The sequence below is a fragment of the Chlorocebus sabaeus genome, chromosome 24, assembly GCF_047675955.1.
Source record: "Chlorocebus sabaeus isolate Y175 chromosome 24, mChlSab1.0.hap1, whole genome shotgun sequence".
Taxonomy (NCBI): domain Eukaryota; kingdom Metazoa; phylum Chordata; class Mammalia; order Primates; family Cercopithecidae; genus Chlorocebus; species Chlorocebus sabaeus.
In genome coordinates, this window is record NC_132927.1 from 36,418,718 (window position 1) to 36,442,420 (window position 23,703).

Sequence of the window (23,703 nt, forward strand, 5' to 3'; positions counted from 1 at the left end):
CCCCTTTTAGCCATGACTGGAGTGACTGGGACACAGGGTACCAAGTCCCCAAGCTGCATACAGTATTAGGGCCCTGGACTGCTCCAGGAAATCATTTTTTCCCTCCTAGGCCTCCAGGCCTGTGATGGGAGTGGCTGCCATGAAGGTCTCTGACATGCCCTGGAGACATTTTCCCCATTCTCTTGGTGATTTGCATTTGGCACCTTGTTACTTATGCAGATTTGTGTAGCTAGCTTGAATTTCTCCCCAGAAAATGGGTTTTTCTTTTCTACTGCATCATCAGGCTGCAAATTTTTCAGACTTTTATGCTTTGCTTCCTCTTGAACACTTTGCTACTTAGAAATTTTTCACCAGATATCCTAAATCATCTCTCTTAAGTTCAAAGTTTCACAGATCTCTAGGGCAGTGGCAAAATCTCACCAATCTTTTTGCATAGCAAGAGTGACCTTTAATCCAGTTCCCAACAGGTTCCTTATTCTCCATCTGAGACTACCTCAGCCTGGACCTTATTGTCCATATCGCTATCAGCATTTTGGCCAAAACCATTCAACAAGTCTCTAGGAAGTTACAAACTTTCCCACATTTTCCCATCTTCTTCTAAGCCCTCCAAACTGTTCCAACCTCTGCCTGTTACCCAGTTCCAAAGTCTCTTTCACATTTTTGGGTATCTTTACAGCAGCACATGACTCTACAATTTACTGCATTAGTCTGTTCTCATGCTGCCAATAAAGACGTACCTGAGACTGTGTAATTTATAAAGGAAAGAAGTTTAATGGACTCACAGTCCCACATGGCTGGGAAGGCTTCACAATCATGGCAGATGAAGGAAGAGCAAAGGCAGGTCTTACATGGTGGCAGGCAAGACAGCCTGTGCAGGGGAACTCCCCTTTATAAAAGTATCAGATTTCATGAGACTTATTCACTATCATGAGAACAGCACAGGAAAAACCCACCCTGTGATTCACTGAGCTCCCACTGGGTCCCTCCCAAAACAGGAGGGGATTATTACAATTCAAGATGAGATTTTGGTGGGAACACAGAGCCAATCCATATCAATGAGTATTATTTAATTATATTCCTTTTCGCTTTACCTAAAAGCTCAGGACCAAATTTATGATTCAATAATATAAACCCTATAGGATCTTATAGTCTTTTTGTCACTAATCCTAGTGAGCTTGATTTTCATTATGTTTGATTTGCATTTTACTCTTTGATTATATGTGTTTCCTGTAAGCTGCCACAAATTATTTGTGGAATGAGGCAGAATATAAATGTATGAATTAATAATTGGACATCTTGAAGACTAGACTGAAGAATTTAGATTTTAAATGCAAGGTAATGGGAATGCATTGGATTTGAAGGGCAAGGGAAAGGAAGACTGAAAGATGTCTACAAGGTTTGAGTCTATGCCAATAAAAGACACCATAACAGAATATGAATATAGGAAGAAAAGCAATTTGGGGGTGTAAGATGATTAGTATTGGACTTTAGTTTTATATGGAGATCATCTGACTGGAGATGTCAAGCAGGCAGTTGAAATCACAGGATTAAATTTGCATATGAAAATTTACTTTACATATGTTTGGACTTGAATGTAATTTGAAGAGAGTTAACAGTTAAGACCAAAAGCATATGCAATATTGTCTAATGAAAGAGAGTAGAGAAAGTAAAGAAATCTAAGTGAGGCTCTAATACTTGCATTTATTAAACATATGTAGAAAAAGAAGTCATGAAAAGTGGGTGCAGAGGTAGGTAATACAGTAATATATAATGCTAGAGTGTCTGAGATATAAATAGACTTTGGAAATGGCATAGTCAAAATCTTTTATTTTATGTATGAACACAAGCAACTCTAGAGAAATTACATGACTTCTTCCAAATTATATGACTGTTTAATGGTAAATCATGGGCACATGAGCCTCACTCTCTGTCCAACACTCTCTAGATATATAATTACATTGTCTTTGGAGTGGGAGTAGAAACCCAGGGAGGGCATAGACTAGGAGGAACCAAAGAACGATTTGGGTAGTTGTGTTTTCATTTTATCTTTTGTTCCCACATACTTTTATTTTTAAAAAATTATTTTTTGCATTAAGGATACATATTCTCAATTTAGATATGAAGTTTTAACAAAGTAGAAAAAAAGAAGGGAGTTTGAGTAAAAGTAGATCAAATGACTTACCAGTTTTATTTAGATCAAGTTCAAACCATTTGTCTGAAATAGATTGTCAACAATAGCCCTTGGGCCAAATGTGACCTGCCACTTATTTTTGTAAATAAAAGTTTATTGGAACACATCCATGACTGTTTGTTTATATATAGTCTATGACTGCTTTCACACTGCAGTGGCAAAATTAAATAGTAACAGAGAAGCTAGTGTTCCCAAAGGCTAAAATATTGACTGACTCTTTACAGAAAAACTGTAGAAAACATTTACCAATCCCTGATTTAGGAGGACACTAATCATATGTTGCTTGTATAATTATGAAAAACACAAAAGCAATGGTATTTCTAAGGCTGAATTAATGTTTTTAAAACTTATTTTGAGATTTTATTATTGAAGATTCAACAAGAGAAACAGAACTAGTAAGACAGATATACATATAGAGATATCTATGTCTAAATATAGATATATAGATATCAAGGAATATTTAATAATGGAGGGGACTGCTTAAACAAGTCGGAAATCCATAGGACAGGCCATCAGGAAGCGAAGATTATGGGCAGGCTGGGGCTCACAGGCATAGATGAAAGCTGCTGTCCATGAGTGGATTTTCTTCAGGAAAATGCTTTCAGGAACCTCACCTCTGCTTTTAAAGCCTTGCAATTGTTTGAATCACGCCCATCCAGATTGTTCAAGATGATCTCCTTATTGAAAGTCAGCTTGCTAGGAGCTTTAATTATGTCTACAAAATTCCTTCACAGCAATACCTACATCATTGGCTAAAATAATGGGGGACTCTAGCTTCAAATATTTTACAGCTCTGTTGTTGGTACATACACATTTAAGACTGTTATGTCTTCTTGGTGGACTGACCCTTTTATCAGTAGGTAATGTCCCCTCTGACTCTGGTAATTTCCTTTGCTTCAAAGTTTACTTTATCTGAGGTTAATGAAGCCACTCCTGCTTTCTCTTGATTAATGTATAGGATATCTTTTTCTGTTCTTTTACTTTCAACCTGCATATATTATATTTGAAGTGAGTTTCTTGTTGACAACATACAGTTGGATCATGTTATCTTTTAGCTAATTTTTATATTTTAATTGATGAACAAAGGCCATTTATATTTAATATAGTTAACTGACCTGTTAGGGCCTAAGTCTGCCACTTTGTTTTCTTGTTTTATATTTGTTTCCTTTGTTTATCTTTCTTCTGTTTTCTTTTTTTGTGCCTTCCCGTGAGCTTCTTGAACACATTTTGAAAATCTATTTTTATTTATCCATAGTGTTTTTTGGTGTATCTCTCCATATAGTTTTTTTAGTGGTTGTTCTAAGTATTACAATGCATATACATACTTTATTATAGTCTGTTAGGGTTGACATTTTACCAGTTTGAGTAAAGGGTAGAAATGTTACTTTCCTTTCAGTCTATTTCTTCTCCCCTGTTTATATTTTCACTATATACATTGAGAACCAATGAGACAATATTATAGGTTTTTTTTTACATCAACTAATCAAAGATAATTTAGAAAAATCAAGAAAAGAAGGGAAGTTTATTAATACTCTTTCCATTGTGCTTTCCTCTTTCCTGGCATTCCAAGATTCCTTTTTTTTTCTTTCCATTTCAAGAACTTTCTTTAGTCATTTCTTAAGGTAGGTCTGCTGGTAACAGTTTGCTTAGTTTTCCTTCCTTTGAGAATGTCTTGCTTTCTCTTTTTATTTCTGAATGATATTTTCCCTGGGTATACAATTCTGGGTTGATGTTTCTCTTTCACCACTTGAAAATGTTGTGCCACATCCTCTGGTTTCCATGCTTTGTGATTAGAAATCTGCTGTCACTTACATTGTTTTTCCCTCACAGGTAAGATTTAATTCCTCTGTCATTGTTTTCATGCCTTTTTTCTCTGTCATTAGTTTTTAGAAATTTGATTCTGATTATTATTACGTGTCCTTGCATGGATTTGGGTTTTTTTCCCATCTGAGGTTTGATTAGATTCTTAGCTTCTTGGTTTATGTCTTTTGCCAAATTTGGAAGATTTTTGGTTATAATTTCTTCAAATACTTTTTCAGCCTCACATTATTTCTCTCCTTTTTCTATGAATCTAGTGATACTAATATTAAATCTTTTGTATGGTTCCGCAAGTACAGGATATGTCTGTCTTGGTAAAGTGAGGCTCATTTATTTATGGGTCTATTTTCTCTCTTTTGTTCATACTGGGTAATTTCTATTGTTCTGTCTTCAAGTTAAGTTATTTTTTTCTCTTTTCTCTCCATTCTGCTATTGAGTCCCTATCCATTGCATTTATTTGTTTATAGTATTTTTCAATTCTAAAATTTTCATTTCATTCTTCATATCTTCTATTGCTTTGCTATCACTTATCTCTTTGCTAAAGGTTTCTGTTTTCTCATTTGTTTCAAGTATGTTCATAATCGCTTGTTGAGCATTTTTCCTTTGACTGCTTTGAAATGCCTGTCAGACAATTAAAAATATTTGTATCATTTCAAAGTTGGCATCTGTCGATTGTCTTTTCACATTCAAGTTGAGATGTTATTGGTTCTTAGCATGACATATTTTTTATTTTATTCTGGACATTTGGGGTATTATGTGGGTCTTATTTCTATTTTAGCAAGCCTCCCCTTGACACTATACCAGTGAGAAGATGGGGAACCACTTCGTTGCTGTCAGGTGGGAGATAGAAGTCCAAGTTCCTCCATGTGGCCTCTGTTGACAACCTGGAGGTGTGCTGTTCATTAACTGCTAGGCTAGAGTAGGAGTTCATGCTCCCCACCAGACTTCCATTGATTTACTCGGGCTGGGAAGGAAGGAACTCCTTGTTACTATTTCCCTCCACTGATTCATCCTGGCTGGGAGAGACAGGAACACCTAATTGATGCTCCACAGATAACTCATTATGAGTGGGTAGAAGTGGGAATCCAGACTCCGCATGTTATCTACAATAACACTTGCAGGTAGGGAGTGGGGCCATGTGTTACTGCTGACAGGGGATGAAAGTCCAGGTTCCCACTCAGCAGGTGGATAATGGAGAAGTGCCTTGTTACAAATGAGCACAGGTTAAAGTCTAAGCAGCCCATTCTGCTTTTACTTGTGGGCATGAAGTTGGGGCCACAGTTTATTCTGTAGGGTTTAGCAGGAGTAGGCTTGTTATTGTCTAAAGTTTTCTGCTGTGCTAGGCTTCCCCTTTCCTGATCCTTTGACTAGAGACAGTAGGCTTTTTGTGTACTTTGTCTTGTTTTTTTCTTATTGTCATTTCTGGGTTTCTAGCTTCTCTAGCACCCAGTAGAGAAGGTGAGGCAAAAAGAAAATCCAGGGTGTCATTCCTCAGGTCCTGAGGTACCTACCTGGTCTGCTGCCTTCTCCGCATCTTTTAGTATTCATATGTTTGGTTTTAATTTTTTTAATTAAAAAATTTTTTAGAGACAGGGTCTCACTCTGTCACTCAGACTGGAATCCAGTGGCATGATCATAGCTCACTGCAGCCTCTGAACTCCTGTGCTCAAGACATTCTCTGGCCTCAGCCTCCCACATAGCTACATACACAGGCATGTGCCACTGTGCTTAACTAATTCTATTTTGCTTTTGTAGAGACAGGGTCTCACTTTGTTGCCCAGCCTCATCTCGAACTCCTGGACTCAGGCAATCCTCCCACCTTGGCCTCCCAATGTGCTGGGATTATAGGTATTAGCCACCTTGCCCTGCATATGTTTGTTTTATATATAATGCACAGGATTTAGTTATACTTAGTAGGAGGAATCTGGAAAAATAAGTCCACTGAACTTTTACCTGAAATCAGAGAACTACATAATTTAGTCATCTGTAAGACAGGACATCATTTTGTAAATGCCTTCATATAGGAACCACCAGAGACTGAGAATGCAAAAGATTTGTTTGGTGGTAGACTTACTTCTGACATGATTGCAGAACGACAAGGGCATTCCAACTTCATGCAAATGCAAGAACTAAATTGGACTTCATCATCCATTAGGTACAATCATTTTATTATATGCCTTTTTACATTATAATTACATTATATAATTATCATTTTTCTGAAGCTTATAAATGTATACATCTTATATAAATATAATCAATAACTCATAAAATTATCTACTCTACTGCAAAGGTTCATGCTAAGTAATGCGTGTTTTTTAAGATGGGGTCTCAAAAAATGGCTCACTGCAGCTTCAACCTTGCAGGCTCAATCGATCCTCCTACTATAGGCACATGCCACCAAGCATGGCAAATTTTCTTTGTATTTTTTGTGGAGACAGCATTTATGCCATCTTGCCAGGCTGGTCTCCGATCATGGGCTCAAGTGGTTCACCTGCCTCAGTCTCCCAAAGTGCTGGGATTTCAGGTGTGAGCCACTGTGCCCAGCCTAAAATTAAAAATTCCTTTGTATGGCATAAAAGACCCTTTATTATCTGTCCATTATTATCTATTGTAGTCCTTTTCTTTACTGCCCATGACACTTCATATTTCAGGAATTCTGAAATATTCTAGTTACTGAATCTCAATCATAAGATATTTTTTCATGTTTGTTTCTGCCTTTGTTTGTACCTGTTGCACTGCCTAGAACTCTTTTCTGCTAATTTGCTCGACAAATACCTACAAATGCTCCAAATATCATCTCAAGATCTTTCTGCTCCATGCTACAGATTTTATTTCCCCGAAATGCCATTACATTGGTATGATAGAGATGCTAACTCTATCATAGCAATTCTCCTCTTTATTTTCATTTTTCTGGCTCCCTCTTCTTGGGGGCTGAAACGTTTCTTTCATCTTTCTTGTAGCCTTTCCAAACACATTCACTGCACTTAGGAAATACTAATGAAATTATGTTGAATGAATGAATAACTTATTAATGGGTAAAAGTATGTCATAATTGTAACTTCAAGTTTAGGATTTGTTTAGAGAACTGGTTAGGGAAAGGGATGTAGTTTTATGCTCTTCTCTGTCATGGCTCAAATGAAGATATAGCTATGGACTGTGAATCAAGCATTCTGTTTAATTACCAAAATGTTCACACAGGGTGGAATGCAATAAAGGTTTCCAGAAGATCTCACAGAAACTCTTATTTTCAAAGCCCTCACCTGCTTTTCCTTTCCTTTCCCATCCCTAGCCACTTCCTGGTATTTTAGAAATGACCTGCTTCATATATATCATCTGAAGTTTATAACCTGAAAATCTTATGATTTACTATATCAACTTCACTATGATTTCATGAACATATATGTGAATTTATAAAGAAAGTGGAATGTCTCTTTTACAAGTTTCTTCTATAATAGTGCTATGTTTATATGGTAATAGATTTTTTTTGAAAGCAACCAAATTCTATGTCACTTTCTTGCATATGTACCCAACCAAAATGTATATTCAGCTAATCATTTAACCAATTCATTTTACATTAAAGTAATTATTTTTATATTTGTCAGGTGAGACTTTTTTTTATGTCTTTGGTGGCTATATGTGAAGGAACTCACCTTTTCCTATATTTTCCTGTCCTATTAAAATAGTAACTGTATTTGTCTAAATTCAGAACAGTGGATTTGATTCCAGTCGACCAATTTAGAAATGTATGTAATGTGAATCTACAGAACAATAATCTTACTTCATTCAGTGGATTAATCTATCTACCTAATGTGAAGGTGAGTCATTCACAAATTTTTCTTTCTTTCAAGGTTTCCAGTGCAAGTTTTTATCTTCTTTACTTTGGATTAAATGATATTTCCACATTATTAAAGTAGATAAATTATTCCTAAATTTTCTTTGGGTTTTTTTTGTTTGTTTTTTTACTAAGCAAGAAAAAAACTATTACCTTCCAAAGTGATTTTGCTTTGACCTTAGTTTTATGTGATTGTCACATATGTAGTAAATTTTCCTCTGTAGTCAGAGATGGGATTGAAGGCAGATATGGAAAGAAGTTTCTAGGTTCTTTAAATGGCCTTATTGCCTCCTTTATTATTTCCTTGACTCAGCCATCTACTAAGGCCTTTTAAACATAGATAAATAGCTGTCTCTTCGACTAAAAATTATTTCATCCTTGTCAGGTTTGGAGAAATCAGGAGTACAGATTGAGAAAGCTGAGGAGCTTTCTAGAGTCTCCATGTGAAGTATTGTAATTTCCCAGAATGTCAGATTAAAAACACATTCAAAACTAAGTCTAGATTATTTAGGATATAAACATTTGTTGTTTTAGCACTAATATATTATTAAATTATGTGGTATATGCCAAGTTTTATCCATACAATTTTTAATAATTTCCAGGATTTCTGATTAAAAAGATATTCTTTCTGTAGGTCTTATGCCTCAACTATAATCATATTGAATCAATCATGCCCAGACTAAAGCCTCAGACTCACTTAACCAATAGACAACTACTGTACCAGAAAGTGCCTTCAAGTGGCTATGGACAGCAAGGAATTTCAAAAACAAACAGGTAGTATTCTTTATTTTTATGATTATAACTAATTTTGGCTGGGAATTTTAAAAGCAGTTAATCACATTAATGATAGCAGTAACACATTCCAGTACATAACATTTAGCTTATTGTAATACCTATTTTATTTATAGCTACATGCCAAAAATAAACTTCATAAATAAAAAGGTACTCAAAATATTTCTCTCATTGTTTATTCCCTGCCTTCTCCATTTCAAACCTGTATTGTGAACAAAGGGAAAAAAACAAAAAACAAACAAACAAAAGGCCTTGTACTGCATGTTTGGTGACCTTGGGTTTCTTTTTTAAAAATTGAGGTACAATTCACATACCATAAAACTCACCCTGTGTGTACAATTTAGCAATTTTTAGTTTATTCATCATAAACATTTTTATCAACCCACAAAGGAACCCTATACACAGTAGCATGGAAATGGGTTTTTTTTTTAAGCATTTGTTTTGCTTTTATTTCTAAATTATTTATCTGGTCACTTAATGACTCAGCACCAATGGAATATATACTTTACGCAAAAAATGAAGACAAACCTTCCACCTCCTTACATATTTTGATAGAACATATATATATCATATCATATAATACATATCATATATATGATATATATATTTATAATGTGTATCTCCAAATCAGAATACTTTCATTCCAGTTTTCCCAATAAAGAACATTCCTTGTGCTTTTTATTACCTCTATCGAAGTATAATTTCCATGCAACAAAATTGACCAATTTAAGTGTAAAGTTTAATGAATTTTGACAAATGTATTCAATCATAAAACCTCTACCACAATCAAAATACAAAGTATTCCCATTCCAAAAAGTTCATTTGTAATCCCTCCCCTGACACCCTGGCACCTGGCAACAACCACTAATCTGCTCTCTTGCTGTAATTTCACCTTTTTCTAGAATTTCATATAATTGGAATTATGTAGTAAGTAGTTTTTGTGTCTGGCTTCTTTTACTTAGCATAATGCTTTTGAGATTCATTCATTTTGTTGCAAGTGTCAGTAATTTATTTCATTTTATTGCCAAATAGTATTCTATTATATGTATTATATGACAAGTTATTTATGCTTTTATCATTGATGAACATTTTGGTTGTTCCTAATTTTAGGCTATTATGATTAAAGCTACTATGAACATTTCATTTATATACATACTTTTTTGGATCCTATTCATATTTGATTTTTCTAATAGTTTTATTGAAGTGGCAGTTTATGTATCATGTTTACTTATATTAAATGTATAATTCAATAATTTTACTAAATTTATAGTTGTATAATAATAACTGCAATATAATTTCATAACATTTTCCATCTCACCAAAAAGATCCTTCATGTCTATTTATAGTCAATTTCCTTTCCCACCTCTAGTCCCAAACAACCTCTAATCTGTTTTCTAGAATTGTATTTTTCTAGACATTGCATATAAATGGAACTATAAAATAGGTGGTCTTTTGCCTCTGGCTTCTTACACTCAGCATGTTTTCAAGGTTCATTCACATTATAGGATGTGTTAGTAGTTCACTCATTTTTATTGCTGAATATATTGGCTATTTCACTATGGATATGACTATATGGATATGTTACATAATGTTTATTCATCAGTTGATGGAAATTTGGATTGTTTCTACTTTTTGACTGGTTTGAATAACATTGCTTTAAACACTTGTGTACAAGTATTTGTGTGCACTCATATTTTCATTGTGTTTATTTTGGGTAGATACCTATGCATGGAATGGTTGGGTCATATGGTAACTTAACATTTAGCTATTTAAGAAACTGCTAAACTGTTTTCCCAAATGGTTGCACCATTTTTCATTATCACCAGCAGCATATGAAAATTCTAATTCCTGCACATCTCTGCCAGTGCTTGCCTGTCTTTTATAGTATAGCCATTCTAATACATTCGAAGTGGTATCTCATTGTGGTTTTAATTTGTATTTTCCTAATGACAAATAGTGTTGAGCAGTTTTTCATATGCTTATTAATCATTCATATATCTTCTTTGGTAAAATCTCTATTCAAATCTAAAACCTAAAAAACCTAATTGTTTAATTAGGTTGCTTGGCTTTTCATTATTAAGTGTCTTTATACTGGGTGTAAGCCCTTTATTAAATAAATGATTTACAGACATTGTCTCTCAATCTGTGGCTTCTCTTTTCATTTTCTTAAATGATGTCTTTGAAGGAATTTTAATTTTGATAAAGTCTAATTTATCAACTTTTCTCTTACAGATTGCAATTTAGGTGTTATATGTAATAATTCTTTGCCTAACCTAAGGTCACAAAGATGTTCTCTTGTTTTCTTTAAAAAGTTTTATGTTTTCACTCTTACATCTAGTCCTATGATCTGTTTTGAGTTAAATGTTTGTGTATGTTGTGAGGTAGGAGTGAGGTCTAAATCTGTTTTTGTATGTGGATATATGGTTGTATATATGGTTTGTATGTGGATATATGGATATCAGTTGTCTGAGCACCATTTTATTAGAACACTCTCCTCTATTTAATTGTTTGGCACCTTTGCTAAAAATCAGTTGAGCATAAATGTAAGGGTTTATTTCTGTACTCAGTTCTGTTCCACTGATCTGTATGTCTGTCCTTTTGTGCCAGTACTAGACTGGTTTGATTACTGTGGTTTTATAAAAAATTTTAAAATCAGTGATTTAAGCTCTCCAACTTTGTTCTTTTAAAAGATTGTTTTGACTATTCTAGATTCTTTACATTTCTTTAAAAATTTTAGGACAAGATGGTTATTCACAGTGAGTAGGGGGGATGTCTTCTGGGCTTTTGATAGAGATTGTATTAAATGAATCTGTTGATCAATTTGGAAGAATTGCCATTTTAGTAATATGGAATCTTCTAATCCATACACATGGAATATTTCTCTATTTATTTGGATCTTTGTTAATTTCTCTCAGTAATGTTTTGTAGTTTTCTGTGTACAGATTTTCCACTTTTTATTAATTTATGCTGAAGTATTTTATTCTTTTTTATACTTTGTGAAAAAGAATTTTTGCTTAATTTCATTTTCAGATTTTTTATTGCTAGTAGGTAGAAAATTCAGTTGATTTTTATATATTAATCTTTTATCCTGTGACCTTGCTAAACTCCTTTATTGCTTCAAGTAGTTTTTTGGTGGATCTTTTAGGATTTTCTAAATATAGGATCATGTCATCTGAAAATAAAGACAGTTTTATTTATTCCTTTCCAATCTGGATGCATTTTTTTCTTGCCTGATTGCATTTTCTATTGATTTCATTGTAACACCTTATGTACTTCTTTATTCTAGACCATTCTTTTTAAAGAATATTATATAAAATATAAACAGACTATGTATTATAGCTTAATTCTGATATATTAATAAATTTATATTTTCTTAACTTCAGTTTATAGTAAACACATACCGAACTGTCTTTTTATAATATACATGGTTTGAAGTTAAGTTTATGGCCTCAAACTTACCTATGTGTTTCAGAGACATAATGAACAGTGAAAATTTGCCTCCAATAATGCACAGTTTAGAAGTTCTTCATTTGGGCTACAATGGAATTTGTAATTTGATCCAGCTACAACTTAACAGACTAAGAAATTTAAAATTCCTCTTTCTACAGGGTAAGTAGAAATACTGTTATTGTATAAGCCTTTATTTTTAAAAACTGATTTTATCATCATTCTGTTTTGATAAGCAAATATAAGCATCAGTATTTACTCAAACAGATTCACAGACAAAAATATTTTAGTAATCACAAATGAATTTTACCTGGCTACTTACATACTTTTAGAAACCATTTTCAAAGGTCAATGCGGTATTCTGAGAATATAGACAGTATTACATCATAATTTACTTGTATATAGTATTCAACTTAAAAAACAATAAAAAAAACTAGTGGGTAATTCACAAGTATTTATTAAACTCAGAATTGTCATAAGTACTATGAAAGATATGGAGGTACTATGTTATTATAATTATGTATCATTGAAATCCTTGATCTAAGTAGTTTAAGATCTATCTGTGGAGATGTACTGAGACAAAGATGAATTAAGTTCAGACTACATATTATTAACTTAAGTGCAACAGAAGTTCAGAGAAAAGAGAAATTAAAAGATTAGCTCGTCAACATGTATAGAGCTCTTTAAATGAGTGATAGAATCTAGACTGAAGGTGAGCATTACTGAGTGCTTTGCAAGCAGGGGAAAGGAGGAAAAGAGTCACAGGACATGACTGTGGTGTCTGTGGGCCACCACTTGAAAAGGGAACAACCTGATGAGAACAAAGAATATGCACTTTTCTAAGAGAGTTATAAATCCTCTAAACATGATCAATTTGATAAATAATCCTCATTTCAATATATGAGATCATGTTATTTAGTTTTTATTTAAATAAGCCTCATTACTTTACAGTAATTTTTAAATTATACTTCAATTTCTGTGATACATGTGCAGAATGTGCAGGTTTGTTACATAGGTATGCACGTGCCATGGTGGTTTGCTGCACTCATCAACCTGTCATCTACATTAGGTATTTCTCCTAATGCTTTCCCTTCCCTTGCCCCCCTACTCCCTGACAGGCCCCAATGTGTAATGTTCCTCTCCCTGTGTCCTTGTGTTCCCATTGTTCTCTCCCACTTATTAGTGAGAACATGCAGTGTTTGGTTTTCTGTTCCTGTGCTAGTTTGCTGAGAATGATGGTTTCCAGCTTCATCTATGTCCCTGCAAAGGACATGAACTCATTCTTTTTTATGGCTGCATAGTATTCCATGGTGTATATGTGCCACATTTTCTTTATCCGGTCTAACACGGATGGGCATTTGGGTTGGTTTCAAGTCTTTGCTATTGTGAATAGTGCTGCAATAAACATATGTGTGCATGTGTCTTTATATTAGAATGGTTTATAATTGTTTGGGGATATGCCCAGTAATGGGGTTGCTGGGCCAAACGCTATTTCTGGTTCTAGATCCTTGAGGAATTGCGACACTGTCTTCCACAATGTTTGAACTAATTTACACTCCCACCAACAATTAGTAATTTTTAAATTTTGTATAATAGTGAAAAATTGAGGTTGAAAATATAGAGCAGGACCAAAGTAGGGAAAGTCAAGCAGAGAAATTTGTACAGGATATAGTCCATAATAGGTAGGAGCTTGAAACTTTAAGAAAAGTAGCATGAGAAAAACACAGGGCTTGGGACATTAGTCTAACAATAATTTTTAATGGCATAGGAGAAAGGCAGGTATATCCATCAGTGGGACATGTGGGGAGATACTGAGGTAGTTGATCTGAGTACAGTAACTTCTCAAAGACAGGATTTTCTAGACCATATTTTTAAAAATTTGAATGCATCTATCAAAAGCACTTGTGATTTGGATCAAGAACCCGGAGACTTGGCCTTAAAACCAAGAAATTAAGCACAACGACAGATCTTTTTTTAAAAAAAAATTATTTTAGATTCAAGAGGTACATGTGTATTTTTGTTAACATGGTATTATGTTCTGGTGGGAATTGGGCTGCTAGCGTACCTATCGCCTGAATAGTGAATATAGTATCCAATAGCTAATTTTTCAACCCTCACCCCTACTCCCATTCTCCCCCTTTTTGCAGTGTACTTATTGTTGGAGTGTACTTACTGTGAACTTACTGCTTAGCTCCCACATGTAGATAAGAACATGCAGTATTTGATTTTCTGTTTCTGAGTTAGTTCACTGAGGATAATGGCCTCCAGCTCCATCCAGGCTGCTGTAGAGGGAGGGCATGAGTTCATTCTTTTTTATGGCTATGACAGATTGGTATTTGTTTTCGTGTGTTTTTTTGGTTTGTTTTTTGTTTTATTTTTTATTTTATTATTTATTATTATTTTTTGAGAACGGGTTTCTCTCTATCACCCAGGCTGGAGTGCATTGGCACGATCATAGCTCACTGCAGCTTCAACCTCTGGAGCCCAAGTGATCCTCCTACCTCAGCCTCCTGTGTAGCTGGGACTATAGGCTTGTGCCACCATGCCTGGCTAATTTTTTTATTTTTCTCTCTTTTTTTGTAGATATGGGGTCTCAATTTGTTTCTCAGGCTGGTCTCAAACTCCTGGCCTTAAGAGATCCTTTCACCTCAGCCTCCCCAAATGGTGGGATTACAGGCATGAGCCACCACTCCCTGCCTAGATCTTTTAAAAGATACATTGACATACAAAAAAGCAGACAACCTAACCCTGGAAGGTCTATTTCAATCGAATAATGTAAGGGAGGAGTGTGTTCTGATGCCATGGCTAGCATGGCAAATTAGAGTAGGGCAGCCTTATGCAGGAAGTAGGGCAGTTTACTCTGACAATAACAGCTGCCATTTGTGGAGTCAATGGGTAAGGTGTTTGTCTACATCATTGTCATATTTAATCTTCACAGCAACTCTACATGGTAAGGATTGTTACATGTATTTTACAAAAGAAAAAAGTGACATTCAGTGTGGTTTAATAATTTGCCAAGTTTGCACCAGTATGTGTTATGGTACCAAGTCAAACCTAGATCTATCTACCTTCAAAGCACATGCAGTTTCTATCCAGCTTGAATGACATAATAAGGGCATAGACTAGAGTGCTGGCAGTGGGAGTGGTAAGAGGTGAGTCCAAAAGGCTGTTTAAAATATTAAGGCAGAAGAAATATTAAGACTTAGTGGCTAATTAGATGTAAAATAAGGAGAAAAACTGTCCCAGATGTTTTTATAATTTCATTGGGAGATTGGGCAAGAGGAGGTACTAAAGCTAAAGTCATTGGGAAATGTTGCTTATTTGAGAGTAGAGAAAGATCAGTTTGTGTTGTAACAATTTTGATGCATTAAAAATAGAAAGTTGGCTGGGCGCAGTGGCTCACGCCTGTAATCCCAGCACTTTGGGAGGCCGAGGCGGGCGGATCACAAGGTCAGGAGATCAAGACCATCCTGGCTAACACGGTGAAACCCCGTCTCTACTAAAAAATACAAAAAATTAGCCAGGCGTGGTGGCGGGCGCCTGTAGTCCCAGCTACTTGGGAGGCTGAGGCAGAAGAACGGCATGAACCCGGGAGGCAGAGCTTGCAGTGAGCCGAGATCCCGCCACTGCCCTCCAGCCTGGGCAACAGAGCGAGACTCCGTCTCAAAAAAACAAGAAAGTTTTTCTAGCAATAGTACTGGACCACAAGTCAGGACTAGAGATATATTATTTTAGAATGATCACAATGGAAGTGAAAGGTGAAGTCATAAATGTATGTGCTTACTTAGGAAGTAAGCACACAGAAAGATGAGTGAAAGGCTGAAAAGAGCTTTGAAGACATTCTACCCCTTTCTCTGTATCCCTGTCAGCATTTATTATTACCTGTCTTTTTGATAAAAGCCATTTTAACAGGGGTGAGATGATATCTCATTTGTATTTCCCTTATGATTAGTAATGCTGAGCATTTTTCCATATACCCATTGACCATTTGTATTTCTTCTTTTGAGAAATGTCTATGCATTTCCTTTTTCCTGTTGAGTTGTTTGGGCTCCTTATATATTCTGGTTATTAATCCCTTGTCAGATGGGTAGTTTATAAATACTTTCTCCCATTCTGTGAGCTATCTCTTCACTTTGTTGATGGTTTCCTTTGCTGTTCAGGAGCTTTTTAGCTTGATGCAATCCCATTTGTCTATTTTTACTTTGGCTGCCTGTGCTTTTGACGTATTACACAGGAAATCTTTGCCAAGTCCATTTTGATTTGATTTTTGTATATGATAAGAGATAGGGGTCAATTTTCATTTCTTCTGCATAGGGATATCCAGTTTTCCCCACACCATTTATTGAAGAGACTGTCTTTTCCCCAATGTATGTTCTTAGCACCTTTATTAAAAAAGAGTTGACCGTAAATGTGTGGATTTATTTCTGGGTTGTCTATTCTTTTCCATTGGTCTACGTGTCTGTCTTTACGCCAGTTATTATGAGGACACTAGTCATATTAAATTAACGCTCATCCCAATGACCTCATTTTAACGTTAATTATCTTTTAAAGACCCTGTCTCCAAATACAGTCACATTTTGAGGTACTGGAGGTTAGGATTTTCACATATTAATTTCAGGGGGACACAATTCAGCACATAATATCAAGGAGAATGAATATTGAATGAAACGTAGTGTGGCATACTAGAAAGATAATTGAGCTTAAAATGTAAAAAGTCTAAGTTAGGCCTGATATTGCCATTTTTATGTCTTTGAGAAAGCCACTTAATTTCTCTGACCCTCAATTTTCTGATTAGAAAAAAGAGATAAAATATTTCCCCTCTAGTATTTTGAGACTCTGATAGAAAATACTGTACATATAAAAAAATTTGTAAAGTGAAAAGTCTTCATATAAGTTATCATTACTATTTATATAGCTATTGATAGCTACAATAGAGAGAAATCATAGGTTATAAATAAGAGTTTAGAGTTTTGAAGAATTAAATGAACTTTGATGTGTTTAATATGGTTGCAGTGCAAAAATATGAGAAAGAACAGCATAATTAATGGTGTTCTTCTAACATAATACAACAAATTAGTCTATTTTAAGAAATAATTAAATATACTATTGTAATGTCTATTAGAGTAATAATATACTCAGGAAGCATATGTTTTGCAGCACTTTTCTGTATCTACTTTTGTCAATACCAACTATTTTAACAATTACTGAACAGACATATTAGATCATTTCAGTACATTGTGTACATCACATCCTGATCTTTCAAATTCACAAATGAGAAATTTTAGCAAATATTATTTTATGATGATGCTACCTTCCTGTAAATTACATTTCAATTTCTCTTTGGAAATAAGTTTCTTGAATCCTTTACTTCTTTCGAAAAATCATCTGATTAAAAGATATTTATATGTAAGTAGATATCCTTTAATTCAGGAAGTTTGGGCTCACTTGATATATCATGACTTCTTTCTTTTTAGGTAATGAAATCAGCCAAGTGGAAGGGCTTGACAACTTAGTAGTCCTTCAGGAATTGGTAGTGGATCATAACCGCATCCGATCATTTAATGACAGTGCTTTTGCCAAACCAAGTTCTTTATTGGCACTTCACTTGGAGGAAAACAGACTGCGAGAACTGGGCAAATTACAATCTTTGGTAAAACTAGAGAAACTCTTCCTAGGATATAATAAAATCCAGGTAACTATTATTTTTTTATTATGGGATTTACAAGCTTTAGTTTCTCTGAGTTCTGAACATAAAGCTTCCAAGAACATCAATGAAAATGTTGCTAGCATGTTATTTATCATTTATATACCATCTATATTTCAAGGCATAGAAATAGTCTGTGATGCAGAAATATTCACCCTACTTCTAGACTTAAGAACTGGACAAAGCCACATGCACAAGCTCATTAACAAAGGTTAGTTCTACATGTCCTAAGGCTCTTCTCAGCAGTCCTCTCTGAGAGTTCTCATTTGTTCCTTGACTGCTCTTGATCCAAGTTGTTTCTGAATCTTGATTCTGGACTTCTTTGGCCCCTTAAACTTATCATATGTACTTGTTCTACCCAGCATTTGAATCAACTCCTGATAATGGACTTTGACTCGGCTTTAATGTTATATCTCTCCCCACTCAAGGCTTCCTTAGATAGGATCCTGGCTTAGTTTTACCTGCTGAGAATTTAACCTGTTACTTTTAGGTCACCGCCCCAACTGAACCGCTCAGACTCTCTCCTGAGATAGCATACAGATAAGAGTTGAAGACATAACCTTATACAGCCCTCACATTTCTCTCAGCATTTCTGTGGTGGTCTCTTAGCTCTCCTTTTACCAGCTTTTCTACTTCTGCCAATACCTCTAAGATAGCCTCAAAGACAGACTGAACTCTGGACTAACCGCCAAGGGCAGGCAGCAAGTCTGTCTTGTCTACATTTGTATCAGTATACAGCATAGTACCCAGTACATAATACATCCTCCATAAACGTTTGTGGCTCTACTTGCTATAGAGTTCAGGAAGCCTTTTCTGGGGGTGATTTTTTAAAAGCCCTGGACAAGGTTAGAAGGAAATCATGAGCCATGCCCCTTTCTACAAAGCAATTAGGGAATGTACATACAGATAAAAATAGTATACAACTAATTTATACAGATTCAAACATTCATCTGAGAAAAGCCTGCCAAAACTGGGGATGATTCTTCCTAAGATTTATCAAGAAGAAATCTAAATTAGGAAAATTGCCCTTCTATGGAGATCTTCCCAGTGATAGCAATTGAGTTAACAAAAAAGACTGTCAAATCAGACTCAACACTTATCAGAGATCTTACCTAGTATCGAGCTTTATAAATAATTTCAAGGACACACAGGGCCCAGGACATGCCTAGTGCCTTCTCAGGCCCTTCCTTCCCACATCACACACACCATCGAGCTTAGAATAAAATGTGAGGTCTTCAAGTGAGATTCCATGAGGTGATCTTATACAATAAGGGAGTATGTTTCATTTACGAACCATCTCCATTTTAAACTTGAAATTATGTGACATTTTACAGGGATCCATGCCTTATAATTCTATAGATTCTAGGTTTATTTATTATAGGCAGTCCTTAACCAAGAAGATCTGCTAAGAGAATATTATAAATGAGGACCGCTAAGACAATATCATAAATGAGGACCTTCTTCCTAGCAAGTATCATTGCTTTATTTGACAGGATGTCCAGTTACCAGATTAGACCTGGTAGCCTGCTTTTCCACAAGAGTGTCCCTACTCTCTACTCCTCTATCCCTCTTAAGCAAATGAATCGATAGAGATCAGCTGGTATAACAACTATACTTAGTCAAGCTTATTTATTAACAAAATCTAATATAGCTAAATGACAACTTATATATCATGAGAGATTCTACATATCATTGAATGAAGAAGTATTATTATTTAATGACCATCCCTTATTTGTTTTATTTTTATCCTTGAAATGGTATTTTCCATTGAATTTAGATAGATCATTTTGCCTTTAAGCTTATTCTAACCATTAATATTATAGTACCTTAATGTGACTATACATTTAGATGGGGAAAAAATGAACTCAGAGGAATAGAAAGGTTATGTTGGAAATTCTGTTGAATTCTACTGAAAACATATTTTCTTCAAACTTCTGAACTCTCCTTTCAAATTTTATTTTTGAGAGAGATTCTGTCTCTAGATTCATACCAATATGGGCAGGCTGATACCAGCATTAATTTCAACAAAGGGACAATCAGATAACTTTGGGTTAATAAAAATTGGTAGAAGGGAGAAAGCCTAGAAAAATTAACAAAGGAACAATATTTCAAGTGAAGGTATATGCAGTCCCTCGTTGGCCTACTTTAACATCCTTCAGAAGCTATATCCTTGATAAAATATAATACATACCCTTGATTCTGGTGTGATGCTTTTTACTTAGCCATCATGTCCAATAATATAGATTTAGCAAATTGTTGTCTATAGTCTTGCTTCTAAAGAAAGAATCACACAAACACAATTGAAAGATTCATTATTTAATTCACCTTTATAGTCCTGTTTGATCCCTGTGTCTAAATGATTCCCCTACCAGGCATCTAGCTACTCTGTCTACTTTTAAACATATAATTAATCACCTGAAGCTGAAAAGAACCCCAAGAATAGTCTATTGCTATTTCCTGTCCTCAGTGAAGGCCCCAATCCAGGCACAATTATTATTATGATTGCCTTAAGTACTTACGCTGACATTGTAACTACTATTGGTATCCTGGTTAATGCTTAACAACTGGCTCTCCAAGAGGAAAAAAATCCCTAATGAGTAACGTTTGCCAATTTCTATGGTATAATTTCTTCTGTCATAGCCAATTTCAGGCTAACACACCATCTCACAAAATTCCTAAAAATTTACCAGCTGACTTTTTGTGAGCCAGTAGCAGCACACTACTGTAAAAAATAATGCTGCATATTAAAAATGGGAAGCCATCAGCCCTCTCCCCCCAATTATGGACATATTAGTTTCCCTGATGTCTCTTTAAAAGTTTATGCCATCATTATCTTCTACAAATTTAATAGTCTATTTCCCATATTAACATTTTCTGTGAAAACAGAAATTTTGATTAGGAATATTTCACTAGTGACTACTGTTATGTTTGGTTTAATTTGAGAAAATAATGTAAGACTTTTCACATGTCCGTGATTACCGATCAGGCCTTGGTTCCACAGACAGAAACTGCCTGTGGGTAAAAATGCACAATATCTCTATAGATTTACAGATTTTTCAAAGCCCTCCTTTATGATACTCCCAAATTAAAATAGTAAAGATCGGTCATTTTAAAAATCAAATTCACTTCCAAATGATCTAAAATAGGTCTAAATATTTTTACATATACTAGAAGAATTTGCTATATGTCCACTTGTAATTCCACAAAGGAATACAGGCATGTCAATAACTTTGTTGTGTTACACGAACTAGCAACAACTTTAGGCTGAGCTTGTTGACTAAAGTTTGTCAGAAATAACATTTTAGAAATAATTTTGCAAAAACTAAAATATATTTGCAAACTTTCACCAATGTTAAATGGAAGCTAATAAATAATGCCATGCAATGGAGAAGGCAAATTATTTAACATGAGAGATAGTTTTTCAGCTATATATATTCCCAGCAAGTATATCAAGATGCAATCCACTCAATAGCACACATTCTTTTATTGTTAAGGTTGTGTTTAGTTATGTACCTTTAAAACTTTTAGATTTGGTTCACCTTTTCCATACTTTTTTGTCAATGTGCTGGAGGAATTAACCAAATATAATGTGAGTCCTAGAATAAATCATAATTCTGAGAAAAAATTTGGTCTTTTCTTACAAGTGCTGCTATATATCCAATTTTCCATGTTAGACTGTTATCTTTGCCAGTCATGTATTTGAAATCTACAGTACACAGATCTGCCTTTATTCAAGAATACAGAAGACTGTCACTGTCACTCAAGCTCACTTCAGAGAATTCAATCATGAGCTAGCTGCAATCTAACACTTATAATTACTTCAAATGAGTCTACATTTGAAGATGTTGAGTCTAACCAAATAATAACTGATTAACTTTTGAATAGGATATCACAGAACTGGAAAAACTTGATGTTATCTCTACTCTCAGGGAGCTTACAGTGTACGGCAATCCAGTGAGTATGTTACCATTCTAATTTATTAGTTAATTTACTGGTAGTTTTATAAAATTTATTTTTATATGGTATTAGAAAGGGATTTAATTTTATGTTTCTGTATGCATAGCCAGTTATCCCAGCCCAAATGTATTGACTTCTTCCAACTGATTACAATGCAAACTGTCATTGTCATGTATAAATAAGGTCTGTTTCAGGTTTCCACATTATATTCCTTGGCCTATTTTTCTAACCCTGTGCCAATATTATATAGTGTTAATTAATTAACATTTTGTAGTAAGCCTTGATGTCTGGTAGAATAAGCACCTCTAATTCTTCCTCTTTTACCTCCTTCTCTTTCTCATTATTTCTTTCTCTTTCTTCACTGCCTTGGCTATTCTTGGCCCTTTACACTTTTCTATAAATTTTAGGAGCCAACCCGTCAAGTTACATGAGAATCTTGTTGATATTTTAATTGGAATGGCATTCAATTTATAAATTAATTTGGGGAGAAGGTTGCAACCTTTCTTGTTGGAATCTTTGAGGGGACCCAATAAGTAGCACCCTTGTTCACCTAATTTCTTTTTTTTTTTTTTTAATTTATTTATTATTATTATACTTTAAGTTGTAGGGTACATGTGCATAACGTGCAGGTTTGTTGCATATGTATACTTGTGCCATGTTGGTGTGCTGCACCCATCAACTCGTCATTTACATCAGGTATAACTCCCAATGCAATCCCTCCCCCCTCCCCCCTTCCCATGATAGGCCCCGGTGTGTGATGTCCCCCTTGCCGAGTCCAAGTGATCTCATTGTTCAGTTCCCACCTATGAGTGAGAACATGCGGTGATTGGTTTTCTGTTCTTGTGATAGTTTGCTAAGAATGATGGTTTCCAGCTGCATCCATGTCCCTACAAAGGACACGAACTCATCCTTTTTTATGGCTGCATAGTATTCCATGGTGTATATGTGCCACATTTTTTTAATCCAATCTGTCACTGATGGACATTTGGGTTGATTCCAAGTCTTTGCTATTGTGAATAGTGCTGCAATAAACATACGTGTGCATGTGTCTTTATAGCAGCATAATTTATAATCCTTTGGGTATATACCCAGTAATGGGATGGCTGGGTCATATGGTACATCTAGTTCTAGATCCTTGAGGAATCGCCATACTGTTTTCCATAATGGTTGAACTAGTTTACAATCCCACCAACAGTGTAAAAGTGTTCCTATTTCTCCACATCCTCTCCAGCATCTGTTGTTTCCTGACTTTTTCATGATCGCCATTCTAACTGGTGTGAGATGGTATCTCATTGTGGTTTTGATTTGCATTTCTCTGATGGCCAGTGATGATGAGCATTTTTTCATGTGTCTGTTGGCTGTATGAATGTCTTCTTTTGAGAAATGTCTGTTCATATCCTTTGCCCACTTTTGGATGGGGTTGTTTGTTTTTTTCTTGTAAATTTGTTTGAGTTCTTTGTAGGTTCTAGATATTAGCCCTTTGTCAGATGAGTAGATTGCAAAAATTTTCTCCCATTCTGTAGGTTGCCTGTTCACTCTGATGGTAGTTTCTTTTGCTGTGCAGAAGCTCTTTAGTTTAATGAGATCCCATTTGTCAATTTTGGCTTTTGCTGCCGTTGCTTTTGGTGTTTTAGACATGAAGTCTTTGCCCATGCCTATGTCCTGAATGGTACTACCTAGGTTTTCCTCTAGGATTTTTATGGTATTAGGTCTGACATTTAAGTCTCTAATCCATCTTGAATTAATTTTCGTATAAGGAGTAAGGAAAGGATCCAGTTTCAGCTTTCTACTTATGGCTAGCCAATTTTCCCAGCACCATTTATTAAATAGGGAATCCTTTCCCCATTTCTTGTTTCTCTCAGGTTTGTCAAAGATCAGATGGCTGTAGATGCGTGGTATTATTTTTAAGGACTCTGTTCTGTTCCATTGGTCTATATCTCTGTTTTGGTACCAGTACCATGC

General features: G+C 35.0%; 1 protein-coding gene across 18 annotated transcripts in view; it reads left to right on the forward strand.

Annotated features, from left to right (window-relative positions):
• Nucleotides 1-23,703, forward strand: part of LRRC9 (leucine rich repeat containing 9) — a 157,979-nt gene that overhangs the window by 92,997 nt on the left and 41,279 nt on the right. For all 18 annotated transcript variants that reach the window (XR_012090974.1, XR_005235390.2, XR_012090975.1 and 15 more), the window contains 6 exons: nucleotides 6,034-6,164; nucleotides 7,716-7,824; nucleotides 8,476-8,615; nucleotides 12,106-12,242; nucleotides 17,555-17,772; nucleotides 21,670-21,738. Coding sequence is in view for 15 of the 18 variants with exons in the window: in XM_073011048.1 (XP_072867149.1) it covers nucleotides 6,034-6,164; nucleotides 7,716-7,824; nucleotides 8,476-8,615; nucleotides 12,106-12,242; nucleotides 17,555-17,772; nucleotides 21,670-21,738 (804 nt within the window). In the remaining 3 variants the exon portion in view is untranslated. The remainder of the gene's footprint in view (nucleotides 1-6,033; nucleotides 6,165-7,715; nucleotides 7,825-8,475; nucleotides 8,616-12,105; nucleotides 12,243-17,554; nucleotides 17,773-21,669; nucleotides 21,739-23,703) is intronic.